This window comes from Bufo bufo, chromosome 5 (assembly GCF_905171765.1).
Source record: "Bufo bufo chromosome 5, aBufBuf1.1, whole genome shotgun sequence".
Classification (NCBI taxonomy): domain Eukaryota; kingdom Metazoa; phylum Chordata; class Amphibia; order Anura; family Bufonidae; genus Bufo; species Bufo bufo.
This window is the reverse complement of record NC_053393.1, coordinates 78,882,108-78,906,379: the sequence shown is the minus strand read 5'-3', so window position 1 is coordinate 78,906,379 and position 24,272 is coordinate 78,882,108. Positions and strand designations below refer to the sequence as shown.

General features: G+C 43.4%; 1 protein-coding gene across 5 annotated transcripts in view; it reads left to right on the top strand.

Moving 5' to 3' along the window:
• Positions 1-24,272, top strand: part of VPS13B (vacuolar protein sorting 13 homolog B) — a 1,020,896-nt gene that overhangs the window by 140,456 nt on the left and 856,168 nt on the right. For all 5 annotated transcript variants that reach the window (XM_040432419.1, XM_040432415.1, XM_040432418.1 and 2 more), the window contains exons 10-12: positions 2,879-3,001; positions 10,180-10,317; positions 21,857-21,944. In XM_040432419.1, the coding sequence (XP_040288353.1) occupies positions 2,879-3,001; positions 10,180-10,317; positions 21,857-21,944 (349 nt within the window). The remainder of the gene's footprint in view (positions 1-2,878; positions 3,002-10,179; positions 10,318-21,856; positions 21,945-24,272) is intronic.

Below are 24,272 nucleotides of genomic sequence, written 5' to 3'. Positions count from 1 at the left end.
TGCGGACAGCAGAGTGCTGTCCGTATCTTTTGCGGCCCTATTGAAGTGAATGGGTCCGCATCCGAGCAACGGTCGTGTGCATGAGGCCTAAGACTGCTTTTTAGCTGGCTTACATTTAGCCCATTTTCTATGCCTAAAACAGGTGTAGAAAATGGTGTACCCCTGGCCCGTCCCTTTCCCTGCCCACGCCATGCCCACAATTTTAGACCTGGCGTGAGCGGGGAGAAGTCGCAGATAGCAGCGAAACTAACTTTTGCCTCCATCTGTGCCTGAAATACGCCCGATTTAGGAGTATTTCAGTTTAGTAAATGACCCCCTTCTTCTTTATGTGTAATATGTAGATTTTTTATATTTAAAAGTGTTTTCTGACAGCTCCATACATTGTACAGTGGCTTTGCTTGGTATCACAGCTCAGTCCCATTCACTTGAACGGCACTCAGCTGTACCTTGGCCATGTGACTAATGAACATGACATCATTAACGTAGGGTCAGCTACGAGAAGGCTGTACACTCACAGGATCGCTGGTGTCTCAGGTGTTGGACCCCCATCGATTAGATACTGATAACTAGGCTTGAGTGAATCAGGTTTGGCTTGCTGTATCCAAACCCAATTCATTTGAGAACTTTGTTAACAACATCGGCTCTGTCCTACTGTAAAAAGTATGGCCTCTGAAGAGATCTTTCTGAAGTTTTGTCAAATATCGAGAGACTTACTTCGTCTCGCCTCTATCACGTGCCACTTTGTTCATTTGCATACATTACTGTATCAATATACTAAGCCGAACTCTGCTTTGTGCCTCATTAACCAACGCTGAGTTCAGCTTCCTGTTTTGATACAGCAATTTGTGAATAACAAAAAAGTGACACGTGATAGAGGGGAGACGGAGTAAGTCTTGCGATATTTGCTGAAACTTCGGAAAGACCTACGTGGAGGACATAGATTTTACAGTAGGACAGAGCTGATATTTTTAATATAGTTTTGAAAAGAATCGGGTTCGGTAGCTCAACCCTACTGATCCTCATGATAGTTCATCAGTATAAAAAAGTTGGAAAACTCCTTTAACCAACATTAATTGAGTTTTTCTTACAAATATATAATAAACAAAATAAACCATTTATTAAATAATACAAACTGGCATTGCAGATATGGGGCAGAACAATCAAAGGGGTTGTCTCACTTCAGCAAATAGCATTTATCATGTAGAGAAAGTTAATACAAGGCACTTACTAATGTATTGTGATTGTCCATATTTGCCTCCTTTGCTGGCTTGATTCAGTTTTCCATCACATTATACATTGCTTGTGTCCATGGTTACGACCACCCAGCAATCCATCAGCAGTGGTCGTGCTTGCACACTATAGGAAAAAGAGCCACTGTCCCAACCACCAGAGAAGCCAGCACTTTTTACTATAGTGTAAAAGCACAGCCACCGCTAATGGACTGCAGGGTGTCCGTCACCCCTAGATGAGAGCAGTGTATAATGTGATTGAAAAATGAATGAAGCCAGCAAAGGAGGCAATATGGACAATCACAACACATAAGAGCCTTGTATTACCTTTCTCTACATGATAAATGCCATTTGCTGAAGTGTGTCTCTTGTGTAAGCAAGATAAAATCCAATTAAAATAAATTTTATATTTTTTATTGCAGTCGGTCGGTTGAGCTGTGTGAACAGTTTGTTTGATATTGTATAGATATTTTATATCATTGTGAAAATTATAAATAAATAAAAAAAGAAAATTAAAATGACAGAATAGAAATTTGATTCAAATGCTGAGTAGCCATGAAATGTCCAGAAAGGACAAGAAGTGGTGGGAAAGGAATAGAAAATTAGGCAGTGTTAGAAAGAGGGATATGTGAGAGGGTCACTGGCCCGTGTGACTCTGCCTACTCGAGCAGATACAGAACACCGAAAACTTAAAGGTTGCCACATTCTCATAAAGCAAGGATTATGCTTTCTACTCCTAAACTAATATACCGTGTGTGTGTATATATATATATCCATAGAAAAGGTCAGGCAGCACTCCTTAACATGTAGCTGTAAGGTGCCCGTGGTGGTCCCTCGATACAGGACGGATACACAACAAAGAAAGTCCGCAGCACTCCTTGAAGTAAAAAATTTGTAGTTTATTCACACATGTCGAAAATTGACAACGTTTCGGTTCTCTCACAGAACCTTTCTCAAGTCAAGCACTTGACTTGAGAAAGGTTCTGTGAGAGAACCGAAACGTCAATGTGTGAATAAACTACACATTTTTTACTTCAAGGAGTGCTGCGGACTTTTCTTTGTTGTGTGTGTGTGTGTGTATATATATATATATATATATATATATATATATATATATATATATATATATATATATAGAATAAATAAATACACCGCAGCACATCCAATGGTGAAAATAACTGTGGGATCCTTTATTCACCCAAGCGACGTTATTATTCATATATATCTAAATATAATAAATAATAGTAATATTATATTTGTAATAAATGCTCATAGTACGTTGCTGAGGACATGAGCTTAACAAATCACCTGTTGATAGCTGAGAAGCACATGAGTTTAGTTATTTGACATGGTGAAGGTATCAGTGTCACCGGCCACGGACACAGTCAACTGCAGAAATCTGTATGCATTTATCATTTCACACATGATAACTACAGATTGTTGACTTGCTGGTAAGAATGAGGCGGAAAGAAGGCTACTTTAAAACTGAGAATGAGAGTAAGTAGTTATAGGATAGGAATCTGAATTTACCCTAGAAAATGGAATATTAGAAGTGTATGTCATGTTTTAGCATTATTTCCTGTTGAGACTTTAAGTTGCAAAGTGGCTTCGTAAGATTGTGTGTATTCAATATCATTATTTTCACGCAGGTTCTTATGAAGGGAGAGCCTTTCTTTGATTGTCAAGTTGGCTTTGTAGGGAGTCAAGCTCTGTGTCTGAAAGGGATTATGGGAGTCAAAGACTTTGAGGAGAATACAAACAGGGCCGATTCTGTGAGTATTAAATGTTTAATTATCTCTTGTTACTCTGGTGTTGTAATCAAAATCTTATTTATTAGAACAATAGCGGTTTCCTTTACAATTTAGATAATGTTCTCTTTATCGTTTGGAGATGGTCTGGGTTCATCAGTCACAGAACATGTTTAAAGAGTGACCACTAAATGCAGTGCAATCTACAGGCAGCATGTTATACAGCAGAGGAAATGAGCAGATTTATATGTAGTTTTGTGGGAAAAGATTCAGTAAAACTTGTAATTTATACATTTCTACCTCTGCTCTTTCTTACTTCAGCTGCATACAGGGGAGGTGTTATCAGTAATAGCATTCTCTCTGTGTGTATACAGACATAGCTGTCAGTCACTGATAGCTGCACACGAGGGAGGTGTTATCAGTGGTTGATAGTATTCTCTGTGTAAGTGTGTATACAGAGATAGCTGTCAGTCACTGATACAGTTGTATATGTGGGTGGTGTGATATGTGATTGATATTATTGCCTTTGTAAATGCCTCTACATGGATAGCTGTCAGTCACTGATAACACCTCCCCCATTAAAAGGGTATTCCCATCTTGCTACTTAAAGGGATTCTGTCACCAGGTTTCACCCCCTCCAGATAAAAATATGGTTATGTTCAGGGAGATTTCACGATTCCTAATGTGGTCTTATAAATTTAATCTGTAGGCTCATTTTGCTAAAAAAAACGCTATTACTAACCTGTCATTCAACAAAATAAGGTGCCCAAGGGGATGTAAATTGATCCAAGCTGCCGCCCGCACCCGCCGCCGTTCGTGCCCAGCTCCGCCTTTCCCGACCTCACCGCCGCCTCATAATCCTGTGTGACGCCTCCGGCTCTCCCTCCCTCCCTCCCCCCTCCTTCTGCTCTAACATCTCGCACGTGCGCACAGGGCTCTGCCAGTGTGCAGGTCATCGAGAGGTTGAGCGAAGTGCTGGCGCATGCGCACTTCGCTCTATGAAGCCGAACGGAGAAGTCCGCACGGGCGCATCAGGCAGAGCCCTGTGCGCACGCGCGAGATGTTAGAGCAGAAGGAGGGGGGGGGGGGGAGGGAGAGCCGGAGGCGTCACACAGGATTATGAGGCGGCGCTGAGGTCGGGAAAGGCGGAGCTGGGCATTTACATCCCCTTGGGCACCTTATTTTGTTGAATGACAGGTTAGTAATAGCGTTTTTTTTTTTTTTTTTTAGCAAAATGAGCCTACAGATTACATTTATAAGACCACATTAGGAATCGTGAAAGCTCCCTGAACATAACCATATTTTTATCTGGAGGGGGTGAAACCTGGTGATATCCCTTTAATCCTCAATTGCTGCCAGCTATGCTGTTCACTTCCTGGTTTCCTGCAGCTAAGGCAGTTTAAGTGAAGGCCGCCCACGCCTCCTTATGACATCAGACTGAGAACTCATGTGAAGAGTATGACTCATCAGTCTGGCAGCCTGCAGTGTCTGTGAGGCCCCTCCCCCTGCTGGGGAATCATCAGAGAGCCATGTGAAGTGAGCTCTGTGTACAGTAACACCTGGCTGTTCTGCACAGTTTTACACACAAAATCTCTGTCTGATCTTTTACAAACCCATTCTGTGCATCAAAAACTATAATTCCATATTATACATTAGCTCAAAAGCTTGACCAACCCCCACCCACCAGCACTGATGCAGATTTGTTTCCATTACAGCTGTACTCCAGTTGTGTATAAACCTTACACTATGTATCTTTATAGATGCATATACAGCTCAGCTACATGTGTCTTCTCCAGTCCCCTAACATCACTTTGGCTGAATGGCTTCCTATACAGCCCTGCTACATCTTTATTCTACTCCCCCACTAGCACTGTGTCTGAAAAGCTTCATATACAGCTCTGCTACATCTGTCTGTTTATCTCTTCAACCAGCACTGTGTCAGAACAGCAGCGTATTCAGCTCTGCTACATCAGTTTCTCTCTTCCACCAGTATTGATGCTGACCCGCCACATATGCAGCTCTGCTTCATCTGTTTCTCTCTTCCACCAGCATTGATGCTGACCCGTCACATATACAGCTCTGCTACATCTGTCTATTCCCTTCCCCATTAGAACTATGGCTGAACAGCAGCATATTCAGCTCTGCTACATCCATCAGCCCCCCCATATGCCTCCATCAGCCCCCCCATATGCCTCCATCAGCCCCCCATAAGCCTCCATCAGCCCCCCATAAGCCTCAATCAACCCCCCATAAGCCCCCATCAGCCCCCCATATGCCTCCAACAGCCCCCCATATGCCTCCAACAGCCCCCCATATGCCTCCAACAGCCCCCCATATGCCTCCATCAGCCCCCCCATATGCCTCCAACAGCCCCCCAATATGCCTCCATCAGCCCCCCCATATGGCTCCATCAGCCCCCCCATATGGCTCCATCAGCCCCCCCATATGGCTCCATCAGCCCCCCCATATGGCTCCATCAGCCCCCCCATATGGCTCCATCAGCCCCCATATGGCTCCATCAGCCTCCATCAGGCCCCCAAGTGCCTCCATCAGGCCCCGACGTGCCTCCATCAGGCCCCGACGTGCCTCCATCAGGCCCCCACGGGCCTCCATCAGGCCCCCACGGGCCTCCATCAGGCCCCCACGGGCCTCCATCAGGCCCCCACGGGCCTCCATCAGCCCCCAATCGTTGGTGGAATTGGTAGTGCATGTAAAAATAATACTCACCCCTTATGAAGTAGTCTCCCGTTCCTCCGATGGCTCTCCGACGCTGTCCGGACTCGTCTCTTCCGTGCACGAACTGTTCGGGCGGCCACACATGCGCAGAACTATATTCTTTTGTGCTGCGTTGGAGCCGCGGCTCAAAAGAATATGGATCCGCGCATGCGCTGCCAGCCCGCAAGCGCGGCCCATGGATGCGAGCGGTGGCCGTATCCATGGGCGGCGAAGATCAACAATGGAGAACAGTAGGATTTTTTTAATGATATATATTTAGAAAAAAGTTCACTGGGGGATAAATAATTTAATCAAATATGATTAAGAAGATGGGAATACCCCTTTAACAATAAAATCAGAGAAAACAGAGATATAAATGTATTAATTACAAATGTTGCAGATTTTTTTCTCTCACAAAAATGTATATGATCTATTCAGCTTCTCCTGCTGTATAACATAATGTCTGCAGATTGCACAGGTTTCTTTAAATTTTGGTTGATAGTTATTGTGTAATTATTTGGAGCTTAAGGGCTCTTTCACACCTGCGTTGTTGTCTTCCGGCATAGAGTTCCGTCGTCGGGGATTATCCTAATGCATTCTGAATGGAGAGAAATCCGTTCAGGATGCATCAGGATGTCTTCAGTTCCGGAACGGAACGTTTTTTGGCTGGAGAAAATACTGCAGCATGCTGCGCTTTTTGCTCCGGCCAAAAATCCGGAACACTTGCCGCAAGGCCGGATCCGGAATTAATGCCCATTGAAAGGCATTGATCCGGATCCGGCCTTAAGCTAAACGTCGTTTCGGCGCATTGCCGCATCCGACATTTAGCTTTTTCAGAGTGGTTACCATGGCTGCTGGGACGCTAAAGTCCTGGCAGCCATGGTAAAGTGTAGTGGGGAGCGGGGAGCAGTGTACTTACCGTCCGTGCGGCTCCCCGGGCGCTCCAGAGTGACGTCAGGGCGCCCCAAGCGCATGGATCATGTGATCACATGGATCACGTCATCCATGCGCATGGGGCGCTCTGACGTCATTCTGGAGCGCCCGGGGAGCCGCACGGACTGTAAGTATACCGCTCCCCCGCTCCCCACTACTACTATGGCAACCAGGACTTTAATAGCGTCCTGGGTGCCATAGTAACACTGAAAGCATTTGGAAGACGGTTCCGTCTTCAAATGCTTTCAGTACACTTGCGTTTTTCCGGATCCGGAGTGTAATTCCGGCAAGTGGAGTACACGCCGGATCCGGACAACGCAAGTGTGAAAGAGGCCTAAAAGGGATTGTGATGGACTTTGAATGTTCTAGTCTTTGAAATAAAGGGTTTCTGTCATGAGAAATAACGTTATGTAGCTGACTGACACTAGCGATGTGCTAATGTCAGAAGTACATAACAGTATGCTTTCTAACTCCCTGCCTGCTGCCTTTCCCTCAAAATAAAGACTTTTATAATTTGCTAATGAGCCTCTAGGTGCTAGTGGGGCATTGCCGCAGCACCTAGAGGCTCTGTCTTATTACCCTTTGGCACGTCCAGGTCCAGTTTATTGACGTCCGAGTTCTTCAGTGTCCCGTAAATCCCGCGCCTGCACCGTCCCGTTTAGTATTCGGCACAGGCGCAGTGAGTGAAGGACGGGCTCCTGCTGCCGGCTTCCTCACTGCGCCTGCAGTGAAGGAAGGAAGCCGGCAGCAGGAGCGCGTCCTTCATTCACTGCACCTGCGCCGAATACTAAACGACGGCGCAGGCGCGGGATTTACGGGATGATGAGGACTTGAAAGGCCTCTGCAGCCTTACTGGTGACCTTCATGCGGCCAGGGGACACATGACTGCTGGGAACAGTCCTAACCTGCAGTGGCACACATGACCCCTCCGTCTGGAGGTTTACAGGACGGTGACTGGAGGACCACTGAAGGTAGTGGCGGGGAGCAGGTGAGTTTGATTTTTTTCAACACATACAAGATGCTGCTGCCCACAGTTAATATTGCCCCAAAGGTGGTCAACCCCTTAAATGCCTCTTCCAGATATCATCAGAAATATGTAGACATGCAGAAGGTCCATTCTCGCCTCCTTCATTTTTCACCAAAGACAGGATTAGATCCCATAATGGAGTGAAAATTATTTTAGTCAAATGGGCCAAAAAAGCCTAAATAGAAATACAAAATGGGGGTTTATAGGGTAAATACATCCCAGCTCACCATATGTGCAAGATAAAGAGATTGCATACACAGAGGTAGCTGTCAATCACTGGTAGGACTTCCTTCTTGACTTCAAAGCCAGGAATGAGGAAGAATCTAGAATGAGAGAAAGAGAAGGCTAGGGTCTACAGTCGTGGCCAAAAGTTTTGAGAATGACACAAATATTAGTTTTCACAAAGTTTGCTGCTAAACTGCTTTTAGATCTTTGTTTCAGTTGTTTCTGTGATGTAGTGAAATATAATTACACGCACTTCATAAATTTCAAAGGCTTTTATCGACAATTACATGACATTTATGCAAAGAGTCAGTATTTGCAGTGTTGGCCCTTCTTTTTCAGGACCTCTGCAATTCGACTGGGCATGCTCTCAATCAACTTCTGGGCCAATTCCTGACTGATAGCAACCCATTCTTTCATAATCACTTCTTGGAGTTTGTCAGAATTAGTGGGTTTTTGTTTGTCCACCCGCCTCTTGAGGATTGACCACAAGTTCTCAATGGGATTAAGATCTGGGGAGTTTCCAGGCCATGGACCCAAAATGTCAACGTTTTGGTCCCCGAGCCACTTAGTTATCACTTTTGCTGGAAAATGCATTGTTCTTCACCAAACTGTTGTTGGATTGTTGGAAGAAGTTGCTGTTGGAGGGTGTTTTGGTACCATTCTTTATTCATGGCTGTGTTTTTGGGCAAAATTGTGAGTGAGCCCACTCCCTTGGATAAGAAGCAACCCCACACATGAATGGTCTCAGGATGCTTTACTGTTGGCATGACACAAGACTGATGGTAGCGCTCACCTTTTCTTCTCCGGACAAGCCTTTTTCCAGATGCCCCAAACAATCGGAAAGAGGCTTCATCGGAAAATATGACTTTGCCCCAATCCTCAGCAGTCCATTCACCATACTTTCTGCAGAAGATCAATCTGTCCCTGATGTTTTTTTTGGAGAGAAGTGGCTTCTTTGCTGCCCTTCTTGACACCAGGCCATCTTCCAAAAGTCTTCGCCTCACTGTGCGTGCAGATGCGCTCACACCTGCGTGCTGCCATTCCTGAGCAAGCTCTGCACTGGTGGCACTCCGATCCCGCAGCTGAATTCTCTTTAGAAGACGATCCTGGCGCTTGCTGGACTTTCTTGGACGCCCTGAAGCCTTCTTAACAAGAATTGAACATCTTTCCTTGAAGTTTTTGATGATCCTATAAATTGTTGATTGAGGTGCAATCTTAGTAGCCACAATATCCTTGCCTGTGAAGCCATTTTTATGCAACGCAATAAAGGCTGCACGCGTTTCTTTGCAGGTCACCATGGTTAACAATGGAAGAACAATGATTTCAAGCATCACCCTCCTTTTAACATGTCAAGTCTGCCATTTTAACCCAATCAGCCTGACATAATGATCTCCAACCTTGTGCTCGTCAACATTCTCACCTGAGTTAACAAGACGATTACGGAAATGATCTCAGCAGGTCCTTTAATGACAGCAATGAAATGCAGTGGAAAGGTTTTTTTGGGATTAAGTTAATTTTCATGGCAAAGAAGGACTATGCAAGTCATCTGATCACTCTTCATAACATTCTGGAGTATATGCAAATTGCTATTATAAAAACTTAAGCAGCAACTTTTCCAATTTCCAATATTTATGTAATTCTCAAAAATTTTGGCCACGACTGTACACAGTGACTTGTCACATGACTTAAAAGGGTTTTCAAATTTTTTTTTTTAATGATGACCTATTATCTGGATAGGTCTTCAGTATATGTTTGATGGAGGTCCATCCCCCAGGACCCCCACCGATCAGCTACTTAAGAAGGCAGCGGCACTCTTAGTAGCACCGTGGCCTTCTCTTGGCTCACCAAGCACAATGCAGTTCATTTGATAGCGGCTGTGCTTGGTGTCGCATTCACTTCAATGGAGCTGAGCTGCACCTAGCCATCGTGAATGCTCAACGCTTCGAGAAGGCTGTGGCGCTACTGTGACTGCTGGTGCCTTATTAAACAGCTGATCCCCAGGGGTGTCGGGTGTCGGACCTCCACCGGTCAGATACTGATGAGCTATCCAGAGGATAGGCCATCAGTAAAAGTATCTTGGAAACCCCCTTTAAGGTTGCAGTGTCGCTTTACTGCATTGCACCCAATGATTGTTGAGTTTCCACATGATGGTCGGCAAAAAATCCAAGGCTACTGGATTTCTGCATATTCACATTCACTATCATTTGGTGCGATTGGCTGCATGACGTTTGCTGACTTAATATTGCACGGCTACAAACCTTATGTATATGATATTTAACTTGTTTTCTCCCTCTGTCCTCAGGAGGCCCGTTTCTTTATGTGTGGAGAGAGTTTAAGTAATAAAGGAAATGCTTTTCTTACAAATTCACTGTTTGACTACAGAAGTCCGGAAAATAATGGAATACGAGCAGAATTTATTTTGGACTCTTGTTCTCATAAGGTCAGTAAGAATTTGAGAGGATATTATACACTAGATCACAAAGCTGTGGCTTCTCAGCAGTCACTGTGATGATGTCCTGTATTTGTAAGGCATGTTCACATCTGCATTGGAGGCTCTATACAGGGCCTCAGTCACAGATTTTCTTTTACACACTCCGAAGCAGCCCCAGGATCATAGTGGACATTACAGAGGGGTACTGACCTGTATGGTTGTGAATAAAGCACTTGGGCTGAGATATAAACTTCCTGAAAAGCAGTTAGCAATAGTGCTAAACAGCTGATAAAGTGCAAACTAGACATTTATCTCTGATAAGACATTACAGTGTTTCTTGTGGTCACTTGTACTATTGAGTTGTACAAAGTTGTCTGAAAAGTTAGTGACTATTTAAGTCTTCGAAAACCTCTTTATAAAGGCAGGCTGTCACCTCTCCTGACATGTCTCCTGTTTTGGTAAATGTATTCCACGTTGACTGTTCTGGAGCATTTATTCTTATCACTCTATATTGTGTGATTGTTGTAATATTCCTACTAGAAATGTACAACATGACAACTGTGGGGGGGTGTCCCTGCACAATCTGACATTGTCCAGTCAGTGCTGCCAGTGACAGGCTAGGCAGGGACAGACCCCTTTGATTATGGGAATGGTATCAGCCAGTTGTTCATTTACGAATTATTTTCTGTTAGGAATAATATAAGAACAGCACAACACCCAGTTATATGAAAAGACGCTCCATAATAGTTAATTGCATGAGGAATGCCAGTACTGTAGTTACTAGAACAGACATGTCAGGAAAGGGGAAGGGTCCTCTTTAAACTTTATATACAGAAAAAGACCCTAGTAATGAAATGTTTAGGTAAAGTTTTGATCCTATTTTCCCATGTTTCTCGTTCTGGCCCTGCAGAGAAAATCGGTCTGTCTTAGGGCGTACTTACACGTTACGGATTGGGTTGCAGAATTTTCCGCGACTGAAGATCAGTTCCTTTTATTTGAAAGGGGCAGCAAGCTCGTGAATTTCTTCAAGTCTCGATTCAGGTGAATGGAACTGATTTTCAGTCGCAGAATGAAGGCACCCTTACTCTGTAGTTTGTGACAGATGTGCCTTGGTTTTCACCCTTTGTACTACAAAATTTGTGGCAAATCTGCTACAACCTAGGCATGCTGAAGTTCTGAAAATCTGCAGCAGACAGATAGGCTACATGTAAATCCCCCTTCATACACGTACAGTATATTGTATGGTAATTTGTTGTGGATGTTCGGTATGTAATCTGCTATGGAAGAACATGATGTTATTCTTTTTTTTGCAAATTATATTTTTTCTTATTTTTGGATATTTGCTTGAAAATGTCACATCCCCAGCCACTAACATCAGGAAAAAAAATAAGTTTCTGTAACCACTAAGCAAACATTTCCTTTAGGCTTTAGAGTTGTCACGTTACTCAGAGTGCAAGTAGGGGCATCCTACCTGGCAGGGACTGTAGATAATTTCATTGAAAATTGCTTTATCCATGGTCTGTTTGATGTTTCTAATCCTAACTATCCTGCCATATTGTGTCTGAATGACTCCATGGAAAAGAAACTCCTTGTTTTCAGCATGGTAATTTCCCACTAATGTCAGCCAGCACTGGCCAAATTGAACATGACAGGGTTCTGACGGTCCCAGACACTAGTGGAATGTGGTGGGAACCCACTCAGTTGAAGTATGTGGTGAACCAAAATTATTCCGTTCTGTTTTAGTGCTTTTTGTTTCTCCATTTTCATTAAATCATGTCTCAAAGTAGTCGAGTATCTAAACTGAGATAAATATTTTCACATGTAACGCAACATATTGTAAATATAAAAAAATCCATAAAACTGATACACTACAATCAGTGTCAGACGGGTTCCTTGGGTCCACCAGAGGAAATATTTGTCGGGGCCCAACCTGATATCGTCAATAAAGCCTAATAAGTTTTGATTCAAAGATAAAGACCCTAATGATTGGTTCCAAAGGCAGCCCCAAATGGGATTTTTTTTCTCCTGGACCTTTGGGGCCCACTATGGTGTAATAGCCTGGGCACATCGAGGGATCCTCTGATACTCTGATGGGCCAGTCCGACGCTGACCACAACAATCATTTGGTCCACAGATATTTCCCTGACTTCCCCCCCTGTACTGTACGTGCCCTCAGTGGGGAAGACAGGAATAAGTCGCTACCAGATGCCTGGCAGTAGGCTGCGAAGAAGAAAATCTACCGTCAGATGAGAGTTATCTGATATTTATGGGCACCTTTAGACTCTGTTCACAGCTGCATTTGGCTATTGGGATTCCGCCAAGGTTTTCATCTTTTTTTTTTTAAAAGCAAGAATAGCGCAAAAGAAACTTTCAACGGCACTCCGTAGTGCTTCCGTGGGGTTCCGATCCGTGCCTCTGTTCCACATCTTCGTGATTGCAGACCCATTCAAGTGAATGGGTCCGCGATCCGTGATGCGGTATGCACACGGCCGGTGCCCATGTATTGCGGACCCGCTGTATGCGGGTTGCAATACGGCCACGGGGGGCACACGGTTGTGTGCATGTAGCCTAAATATGAGAATTGTTTTTCACTGACCCTCTCTCAGTTCAGGAAATATCGCAGCATGTTCTGTCTTCATCCGTTTTTCATGCAGGACTGGTCCATTCAAGTCAGTGGGTTAGTGAACAAAAACATTAGTGCATTTCATGACATCCGGATTCAGTCCATTTTTCACTGATGGTTGCAAGAAGATGCTAGAAGTTTTTCTTCACACACATGAAAAGCTGATGCAAACCTGATAGAAAAAAGTAAAACACTGAACACAATTGCGGTCAAACTGACTCAACTAATGCAAAACCATCAGTTTTTTGCTGAACAGACCCTGAAACATTCCGTATCGCTTGTGTGAAAGAGACATAAGGGTACCGCCGCATATTCAGAATTCTTGTTCCATTTTTGGAAGCCTAAACCATGAGTGACTTCAAAAAAGAGGAGACGCTGTATCTGTCCTTAACCACCTCCGGACCGCTGTACGCACAGACGCGTCCTGGAGGTGGTTGATTCATTCCGCCTGGACGCATATACGCGTCATCTCGCGAGACGCGAGATTTCCTGTGAACGCGCGCACACAGGCGCGCGCGCTCACAGGAACGGAAGGTAAGAGAGTTGATCTCCAGCCTGCCAGCGGCGATCGTTCGCTGGCAGGCTGGAGATGTGTTTTTTTTAACCCCTAACAGGTATATTAGACGCTGTTTTGATAACAGCGTCTAATATACCTGCTACCTGGTCCTCTGGTGGTCCCCTTTGTTTGGATCGACCACGAGAGGACACAGGTAGCTCAGTAAAGTAGCACCAAGCACCACTGCACTACACTACACCCCCCCCCGTCACTTATTAACCCCTTATTAGCCACTGATCACCCCATATAGACTCCCTGATCACCCCCCTGTCATTGATTTCCCCCCTGTCATTGATCACCCCCCTGTCATTGATCACCCCCCTGTAAAGCTCCATTCAGACGTCCGCATGATTTTTACGGATCCACTGATAGATGGATCGGATCCGCAAAACGCATCCGGACGTCTGAATGAAGCCTTACAGGGGCGTGATCAATGACTGTGGTGATCACCCCATATAGACTCCCTGATCACCCCCCTGTCATTGATTACCCCCCTGTCATTGATCAACCCCCTGTAAAGCTCCATTCAGACGTCCGCATGATTTTTACGGATCCACTGATAGATGGATCGGATCCGCAAAACGCATCCGGACGTCTGAATGAAGCCTTACAGGGGCGTGATCAATGACTGTGGTGATCACCCCATATAGACTCCCTGATCACCCCCCTGTAAAGCTCCATTCAGATGTCCGCATGATTTTTACGGATGCACTGATAGATGGATCGGATCCGCAAAACGCATCCGGACGTCTGAATGAAGCCTTACAGGGGCATGATCAATGACTGTGGTTATCACCCCATATAGACTCCCTGATCACCCCCCTGTCATTGATTACACCCCTGTCATTGATTACCCCCCTGTAAAGCTCCATTCAGATGTCTGCATGATTTTCACGGATGCACTGATAGATGGATCGGATCCGCAAAACGCATCCGGACGTCTGAATGAAGCCTTACAGAGGCGTGATCAATGACTGTGGTGATCACCCCATATAGACTCCCTGATCACCCCCCTGTCATTGATTACCCCCCTGTAAAGCTCCATTCAGACGTCCGCATGATTTTTACGGATGCACTGATAGATGGATCGGATCCGCAAAACGCATCCGGACGTCTGAATGAAGCCTTACACGGGCGTGATCAATGACTGTGGTGATCACCCCATATAGACTCTCTGATCACCCCCCTGTCATTGATCACCCCCCCTGTCATTGATCACCCCCCCTGTCATTGATCACCCCCCTGTCATTGATCACCCCTCTGTAAGGCTCCAGACATTTTTTTGGCCCAAGTTAGCGGAATTATATATTTTTTTTTCTTACAAAGTCTCATATTCCACTAACTTGTGTCAAAAAATAAAATCTCACATGAACTCACCATACCCCTCACGGAATCCAAATGCGTAAAATTTTTTAGACATTTATATTCCAGACGACTTCTCACGCTTTAGGGCCCCTAGAATGCCAGGGCAGTATAAATACCCCACACGTGACCCCATTTCGGAAAGAAGACACCCCCAGGTATTCCGTGAGGGGCATATTGAGTCCATGAAAGATTGAAATTTTTGTCCCAAGTTAGCGGAACGGGAGACTTTGTGAGAAAAAAATTAAAAATATCAATTTCCGCTAACTTGTGCCAAAAAATTTTTTTTTCTATGAACTCGCCATGCCCCTCATTGAATACCTTGGGGTGTCTTCTTTCCAAAATGGGGTCACATGTGGGGTATTTATACTGCCCTGGCATTCTAGGGGCCCCAAAGCGTGAGAAGAAGTCTAGTATCCAAATGTCTAAAAATGCCCTCCTAAATGGAATTTGGGCACCTTTGCGCATCTAGGCTGCAAAAAAGTGTCACACATCTGGTATCGCCGTACTCAGGAGAAGTTGGGGAATGTGTTTTGGGGTGTCATTTTACATATACCCATGCTGGGTGAGAGAAATATCTTGGTCAAATGCCAACTTTGTTTAAAAAAATGGGAAAAGTTGTCTTTTGTCAAGATATTTCTCTCACCCAGCAAGGGTATATGTAAAATGACACCCCAAAACACATTCCCCAACTTCTCCTGAATACGGCGATACCACATGTGTGACACTTTTTTGCAGCCTAGGTGGGCAAAGGGGCCCATATTCCAAAGAGCACCTTTAGGATTTCACAGGTCATTTACCTACTTACCACACATTAGGGCCCCTGGAAAATGCCAGGGCAGTATAACTACCCCACAAGTGACCCCATTTTGGAAAGAAGACACCACAAGGTATTCCGTGAGGGGCATGGCGAGTTCCTAGAATTTTTTATTTTTTGTCACAAGTTAGTGGAAAATGCTGATTTTTTTTTTTTTTTTTTTTTTTCATACAAAGTCTTATATTCCACTAACTTGTGACAAAAAATAAAAACTTCCATGAACTCACTATGCCCATCAGTGAATACCTTGGGGTCTCTTCTTTCCAAAATGGGGTCACTTGTGGGGTAGTTATACTGCCCTGGCATTCTAGGGGCCCAAATGTGTGGTAAGGAGTTTGAAATCAAATTCTGTAAAAAATGACCTGTGAAATCCAAAAGGTGCTCTTTGGAATATGGGCCCTTTTGCCCACCTAGGCTGCAAAAAAGTGTCACACATCTGGTATCTCCGTACTCAGGAGAAGTTGGGGAATTTGTTTTGGGGTGTCATTTTACATATACCCATGCTGGGTGAGAGAAATATCTTGGCAAAAGACAACTTTTCCCATTTTTTTTATACAAAGTTGGCATTTGACCAAGATATTTATCTCACCCAGCATGGGTATATGTAAAAAGACACCCCAAAACACATTCCTCAACTTCTCCTGAATACAGAGATACCAGATGTGTGACACTTTTTTGCAGCCTAGGTGGGCAAAGGGGCCCATATTCCAAAGAGCACCTTTTGGATTTCACAGGTCATTTTTTACAGAATTTGATTTCAAACTCCTTACCACACATTTGGGCCCCTAGAATGCCAGAGCAGTATAACTACCCCACAAGTGACCCCATTTTGGAAAGAATAGACCCCAAGGTATTCGCTGATGGGCATAGTGAGTTCATGGAAGTTTTTATTTTTTGTCACAAGTTAGTGGAATATGAGACTTTGTATGAAAAAAAATAAAATAAAAAAAATCATAATTTTCCACTAACTTGTGACAAAAAATAAAAAATTCTAGGAACTTGCCATGCCCCTCACGGAATACCTTGGGGTGTCTTCTTTCCAAAATGGGGTCACTTGTGGGGTAGTTATACTGCCCTGGCATTCTAGGGGCCCAAATGTGTGGTAAGGAGTTTGAAATCAAATTCTGTAAAAAATGACCTGTGAAATCCGAAAGGTGCTCTTTGGAATATGGGCCCCTTTGCCCACCTATGCTGCAAAAAAGTGTCACACATCTGGTATCTCCGTACTCAGGAGAAGTTGGGGAATGTGTTTTGGGGTGTCATTTTACATATACCCATGCTGGGTGAGAGAAATATCTTGGCAAAAGACAACTTTTCCCATTTTTTTATACAAAGTTGGCATTTGACCAAGATATTTCTCTCACCCAGCATGGGTATATATAAAATGACACCCCAAAACACATTCCCCACCTTCTTCTGAGTACGGAGATACCAGATGTGTGACACTTTTTTGCAGCCTAGGTGGGCAAAGGGGCCCATATTCCAAAGAGCACCTTTCGGATTTCACAGGTCATTTTTTACAGAATTTGATTTCAAACTCCTTACCACACATTTGGGCCCCTAGAATGCCAGGGCAGTATAACCACCCCACAAGTGACCCCATTTTGGAAAGAAGAGACCCCAAGGTATTTCGTGATGGGCATAGTGAGTTCATAGAAGTTTTTATTTTTTGTCACAAGTTAGTGGAATATGAGACTTTGTAAGAAAAAAAATAAAAAAATCATCATTTTCCGCTAACTTGTGACAAAAAATAAAAAGTTCTATGAACTCACTATGCCCATCAGCGAATACCTTAGGGTGTGTACTTTCCGAAATGGGGTCATTTGTGGGGTGTTTGTACTTTCTGGGCATTGTAGAACCTCAGGAAACATGACAGGTGCTCAGAAAGTCAGAGCTGCTTCAAAAAGCGGAAATTCACATTTTTGTACCATAGTTTGTAAACGCTATAACTTTTACCCAAACCATTTTTTTTTTACCCAAACATTTTTTTTTTATCAAAGACATGTAGAACAATAAATTTAGAGCAAAATTTATATATGGATGTCGTTTTTTTTGCAAAATTTTACAACTGAAAGTGAAAAATGTCATTTTTTTGCAAAAAAATCGTTAAATTTCGATTAATAACAAAAAAAGTAAAAATGTCAGCAGCAATGAAATACCACCAAATGAAAGCTCTATTAGTGAGAAGAAAAGGAGGTAAAATTCATTTGGGTGGTAAGTTGCATGACCGAGCAATAAATGGTGAAAGTAGTGTAGGTCAGAAGTGTAAAAAGTGGCCTGGTCTTTCAGGGTGTTTAACCCTTTCGTGACCAAGGGTCATTGATGCCCTAATGTCCAGGTCAAAATTTACAAATCTGACATGCGTCACTTTATGTGGTAATAGCTTTGGAACACTTTTACTTATCCAAACCATTCTGAGATTGTTTTCTCGTGACATATTGTACTTCATGATAGTCATATATTTGAGTCAATATATTTCACCTTTATTTATGAAAAAATCCAAAATGTACCCAAAATTTTGAAAAATTCACAATTTTACAAATTTCAATTTCTCTGCTTCTAAAACAGAAAGTCATATCTAATAAAATATTTATTACTTAACATTTCCCATATGTCTACTTTATGTTGGCATCATTTTGGAAATGTCATTTTATTTTTTTAGGACGTTAGAAGGCTTAGAAGTTTAGAAGCAATTCTTAAAATTTTTAAGAAAATTTCCAAAACCCACTTTATAAGGACCAGTTCAGGTCTGAAGTCACTTTGTGGGGCCTACATAGTGGATACCCCCATAAATGACCCCATTGCAAAAACTACACCCCTCAAGTTACTCAAAACTGATTTTACAAACTTTTTTAACCCTTTAGGTGTTCCACAAGAATTAAAGGAAAATGGAGATGAAATTTCTAAATTTCACATTTTTGGCAGATTTTCCATTTTATTGCATTTTTTTATTTAACACATTGAGGGTTAACAGCCAAACAAAACTCAATATTTATTACCCTGATTCCGCGGTTTACAGAAACACCCCACATGTGGTCGTAAACTGCTGTACGGGCACACGGCAGGGCGCAGAAGGAAAGGAATGCCATACGGTTTTTGGAAGGCAGATTTTGCTGGATTGGTTTTCTGAACGCCATATGTTTTTTATTTTTCTGCCGATCGTCTTGTGCAAGGCCTCGTTTTTTGCAGAAAGTGTTGAGGTTTTAATTGGTACCATTTTTGGGTACATAGGATTTTTTGATCATTCATTATTACACTTTATATGGCAAGGTGACCAAAAAATTGGCTGTTTTGGAACAGCTTTCATTTATTTATTTTTACAGCGTTCATCTGAGGAGTTAGGTCATGTGATAGTTTTATAGAGAAGATCGTTACGGACGTGGCAATACCTAATATGTATACTTTTTCTTATTTATTTAAGTTTTACACAATAATAGCATTTCTGAAACCAAAAAAATTATGTTTTAGTGTCTCCATAGTCTGAGAGCCATAGCTTTTATATTTTTTGGGCGATTGTCTTAAATAGGGTATCATGTTTTGCGGGATGAGGTGACGGTTTAATTGGTACTATTTTGGGGGTCATAAGCCTTTTTTATCGCTTGCTGTTGCACTATTTGTGATGTAAGGTGACAAAAATAGCTTTTTTTGGCACAGTTTTTTTTATTTTTTTTTAATAGTGTTTATCGGACTGGGTCTATCATGTGATATATTTATAGAGACGGTCGTTACGGACGCGGTGACACCTAATTTGTGTATTTTATTTATTTATTTTTTTTATAGGAAAAGGCAATTTCTTTTTTTAATTTACATTTTTATTTATTTATTTTTCATTTTTATTATTTTCACTTTCCTTTTTTATCAAGTCCCTCTTGGATCATGAAGATCCAATGGGGCTGATGGCTGTACTATACTTTGCAATGCTCTTGCATTGCAAAGTATAATACTATTAGATGCCCTGTAGGTGGCAGCACCAGATGCCTTTGCCATGGCAACCGGACGCCTTTGCAAAGCGTCCGGTTGCCATGGCAACCATCGGGCGCTGCTATCAGCGCTGCAGCCCCGATGGTTCAGAGAGGGAGCTCCCTCCCTCTATTAACCCCATGGATGCTGCAACCGCAGCATCTATGGGGTTACAGCAGAGTGTCAGCATAGAGCTGACACTCGCTGCTGATGGCGGCGGCTCAGGAATGGAGCCGCCGCCATCACACACAGCGGGGGCACAGGATCGGGGGCAGCGCTGGAATGGGGGGGGGGGGGGGTTGTATTGGGGTACGGCGGCTAACCTTGAGGGTGAGGGAGGCTGGGGCAGGAGGGGCGGGGAGACAGCATGGGGCGGACCGCATCAGGGAGGGACTACATAAATATGGACGGGGAAACTACTTCATCAGGGGCAGGCGCGCACAGGGGGGTGTTGGAGGAGCACAGATCGGGGGGCACAGGAAAGGGGCACAGATTGGGGGCCACAGAGACACTACCTGATTTCAGGCTGTGATCTGCAGAGCGCAGATCAGAGCCTGAAACCGGCATTTTTTCCACTGCCGCGATCCGATTGGTTAGTCTGCACAGACTAACCAATCGGATCGATTGTCGGCAAGGGGCCACTCTGATTGGTCCCTTGCCGGCATTACTGAACTGTATGCTTTCCGTGACAGCAGCAGTGCGGGGGCAGAAGCTTTAATCCAAGCGCTTTGCAGCGCTTGGATTAAAGAACTGTCTTGACGTTTATAGACGTGATAGCTGCACGGGGCATGTGCAGCTATCACGTATATATACAGATTGCAGTCGGGAAAGGGTTAAGCACTGGGGGCTGAGGTGGTTAAAGGGGTTGTCTCACTTCAGCAAATGGCATTTATTATGTAGAGAAAGTCATCACAAGGCACTTACTAATGTATTGTGATTGTCCATATTGCCTCCTTTGCTGACTTGATTCATTTTTGCTGCTCGTTTCAAGTGGTTATGACCACCCTGCAATCCAGCAGCAGTGGCCGGTCCCAGCCACGAGAAAGGCCGACGCTTTCTCCTATAGTGTGCAAGCACGACCACTGTTGCTGGATTGCCGGGTGGTCGTAACCCCTTGAAACGAGCAGTGTAGAATGTGATGCAAAAATGAATCCAGTCAGCAAAGGGAGAAATATGGACAATCCCGATGCATTAGTAACTGCCTTGTATTAACTCTAAACACCAAAAATAAATGACTCACAAGAGTGAGTACCCGTGCAGAGCCAGCACGTGTGGTAGAACGCCAAAAAAGAGATAGGGCTCGCACTCAATAATATAATGAATATATAAATTTTTATTAGTGTCTCCATATGAGACAAATCGCAATAAAAACAACACATACAAAACAGTAGATGGTGAAAAATGAGCACACAGAATGACACGGAGCACAACTAATATCTAAAATGGCAAATGGAAACATCCACAGTGGGTATATAGAATGTAGCACAAATTATGCACATTTGTGCTACATTCTATATACCCACTGTGGATGTTTCCATTTGCCATTTTAGATATTAGTTGTGCTCCGTGTCATTCTGTGTGCTCATTTTTCACCATCTACTGTTTTGTATGTGTTGTTTTTATTGCGATTTGCCTCATATGGAGACACTAATAAAAATTTATATATTCATTATATTATTGAGTGCGAGCCCTTGTATTAACTCTGTCTACATGATAAATGCCATTTGCTGAAGTGAGTCAACACCTTCCATGCTTTCTCTTTTTATAATCCAAAACTGCATCAAGAAACTTGAATAGGTGGCCATACCCTTAGAGGAAAAGGCACTTCAATATTTGCCGTATGTATGAATACTATTATATCTGCCTAAGTGTTGGAAAACAAATGAATAAAAATCCATCTAAAATCTCTACCATGGTAAGGATGCGAAGCAGACCTTGGTGCCCGGTTAGAGCTGTTTATTAACTAGACCTCATTATCCTGTTGGGTAGAGATGTCCTGCAGATGTATGGCTATTGGTTTTGCTCAGGAAGGGCCCATAGAGGCTTCATTACCTATCTTGACAAGGTAAGTTCTTAGGATAACATCTGTTCTTTTGTACAGATAAGCTTTGCTGTGTGTTGACACTCAAACCCAAACACACACTTGTCTCTGATACTTTGTCTGTCCTGTTGTAATCCGGGGACTCTCTTGTGCTGAACTAGAGCCATGTTTGCTTTGCTTTGTTGATAGGAGACCTACACAGAGATAGTGGGAATGCAGAGGTTCGGGGCACTCTACATGGATTACCTGTACACAATGGAGTGTACCAGCGGCAAAGGTACAAGTTCCTTTCTCTTCTGTTTGTCTTCTCTTGAATAACAGAAACGAACACTTCCTTCATTGCCACCTGGTCCTTGACTGTCCTCAATTTTACCTTGGATATTTACCTTTGTAGAGTAAGGTCTTCAGTGCCCCTGACACACCCAGTCTGTCTATGTCCATCACTTCGATCAGATAATATTAGCTGGAGAGGCTACAAACTTGTCTATGATGTCAGCTAAGGCTAGTTACACACTAAGGCTACTTTCACACTAGCGTTTAAGTTTTCCGGTATTGAGTTCCGTCATAGGATCTCAATACCGGAAAAAAACACTTCAGTTTTGTCCCCATTCATTGTCAATGGGGACAAAACTGAACTGAACAGAACGGAGGGCTCCAAAAAGCATTCTGTTCTGTTTAGTTGCGTTCCCATAACGGAGAGCAAACCGCAACATGTTGTATTTTGCTTTTCATCCTGGGATGTGGAGAAAGACAGATCCGGCCTTACCCCCAATGCAAGTCAATGGAGACGGATCCGTTTTCTCTGCCACAATAGAAAACTGATCCGTCCCCCATTGACTTTCAATGGAGTTAATGACGGCAATGGCAATGTTAAGATATGTTAATACAAACGGATCCATTCATAACGGATGCAGACGGTTGTATTATCAGTAACGGAAGCGTTTTTGCTGATCCCTGCCGGATCCAGCAAAAACGCTAGTGTGAAAGTAGCCTAACAGCCTGCCAGATCTCCGTGCATTTCAGCATTGCCGATTGTTTAAAAATGCTTCGTCCAGCCCTATTTACTATAATGGAGACCGGCAGATATCCGGCCACATTCCGGCAAATATTCAGAGAATCAAACTGCTGCGTGCACTGAATTTGGATGGAGGAGATTGATGAAAACATTAAAGCTGGATTTACACATTCCGATGTTTGGTTTGATTATCATGAACGATTGTTCCTGCGAATGCTCGTTCCCAATAATCGGCCCTTCTAAAGTTGCCGCAGAGCACCTGATGAACAAGCGAAACTATCTGAAGTACGGACACCTCAATCATTGTTCCCAGGAGGCTGATCGTGCAGTCTAAACAGCACTCTGCTGCCCAGAAGCAATGATTTTGTACGGGAAGCAGCAGCCAGTATATACAACTGAATAGCTAATCTGCATAGCTATATACTCATGGTTGTCCTGATACTATATTTATGGATGCAGTGGGTACGGAAGGTATGTACCACGTGTAGCTTGCATTACATCTCTGCAGAGGTTGTTACCCAATTTTCCCAGACTGCAAAATGCCAGATCAACCTATGTGAATTAGTAAATGCCCAGCATTATAGAATACCTAGTTGTAATAGCTGAGCAAGACTTCACTTGACAAATCCTCTTTACTGTAGCATAGTTAGACAGATTTGTCATCTAGGTTCCCGTGAAAGCTGGGTAACAAATTATATGGACCTGCAATATGGACTTCTAAATACTAAGTTTACCTAAATAAATCCTTCTCCTAACTCCCAAATAGTTCCATAGCCTTTCAGAAAAGCTGGGTAACAGATTATATGGACCTGCAATAGGGACTGCTAAATACTAAGTTTACCTAAATAAATCCTTCTCCCAACTCCCAAATAGCTATTTTACACACTTATATAGTGCTGTTATATTCTGCAGCGCTCTACAGACATGATCATCAAGCTGCAAGCTTTCTCCAATGGGGCTCACAATTTAAGCTTCCTAGCTTGTATGTCTTCGGAGTGTGGGAGGAAACCGGAGTACCTGGAGGAAACCCACCCAAACACAGGGAGAACATACAAACTCCATGCAGATGTTGTCCTTGGTCGAACCTAGGACTTCAGCGCTGCAAGGCACCAATGCTAACCACTGAGCCACCGTGCTGCCCATAGATAAGCAGATTTGTCTTTCAGGAAAGCTGGGTAGGGCTACGTTCACATAAGTATTATGAAATCCAGTATGTCCGGCCAACAGCTACCTCGTATGTATGGCAAGATTTACTGCTACAGAGCTTAGAATGCCCCTGCTGTTGCTTCTTTCAGTATCCTTATGTTCTCATCTCATTTTCCAGCACATTGGAGGCTTGTATCAGGAGTATTCCCAACATATATCATCAATGTGTGCATAGGCCCCGATGCCCAGCAGATAAAAGAAAAAAAAAAAGTGCTTTTTGCAAGCCATGTAATGTTTTGCATTGGTATACTGTATAGAAAAAAATACCATACCCTTTTTTTTATACAATAACAGCCTATAGCTAAAGTATTGTGCTGCATCCACTATATTCATCTGGAGATCTCCCCACCTATCAGCATTGGCTCAAACAAGATGTGTTCAAAG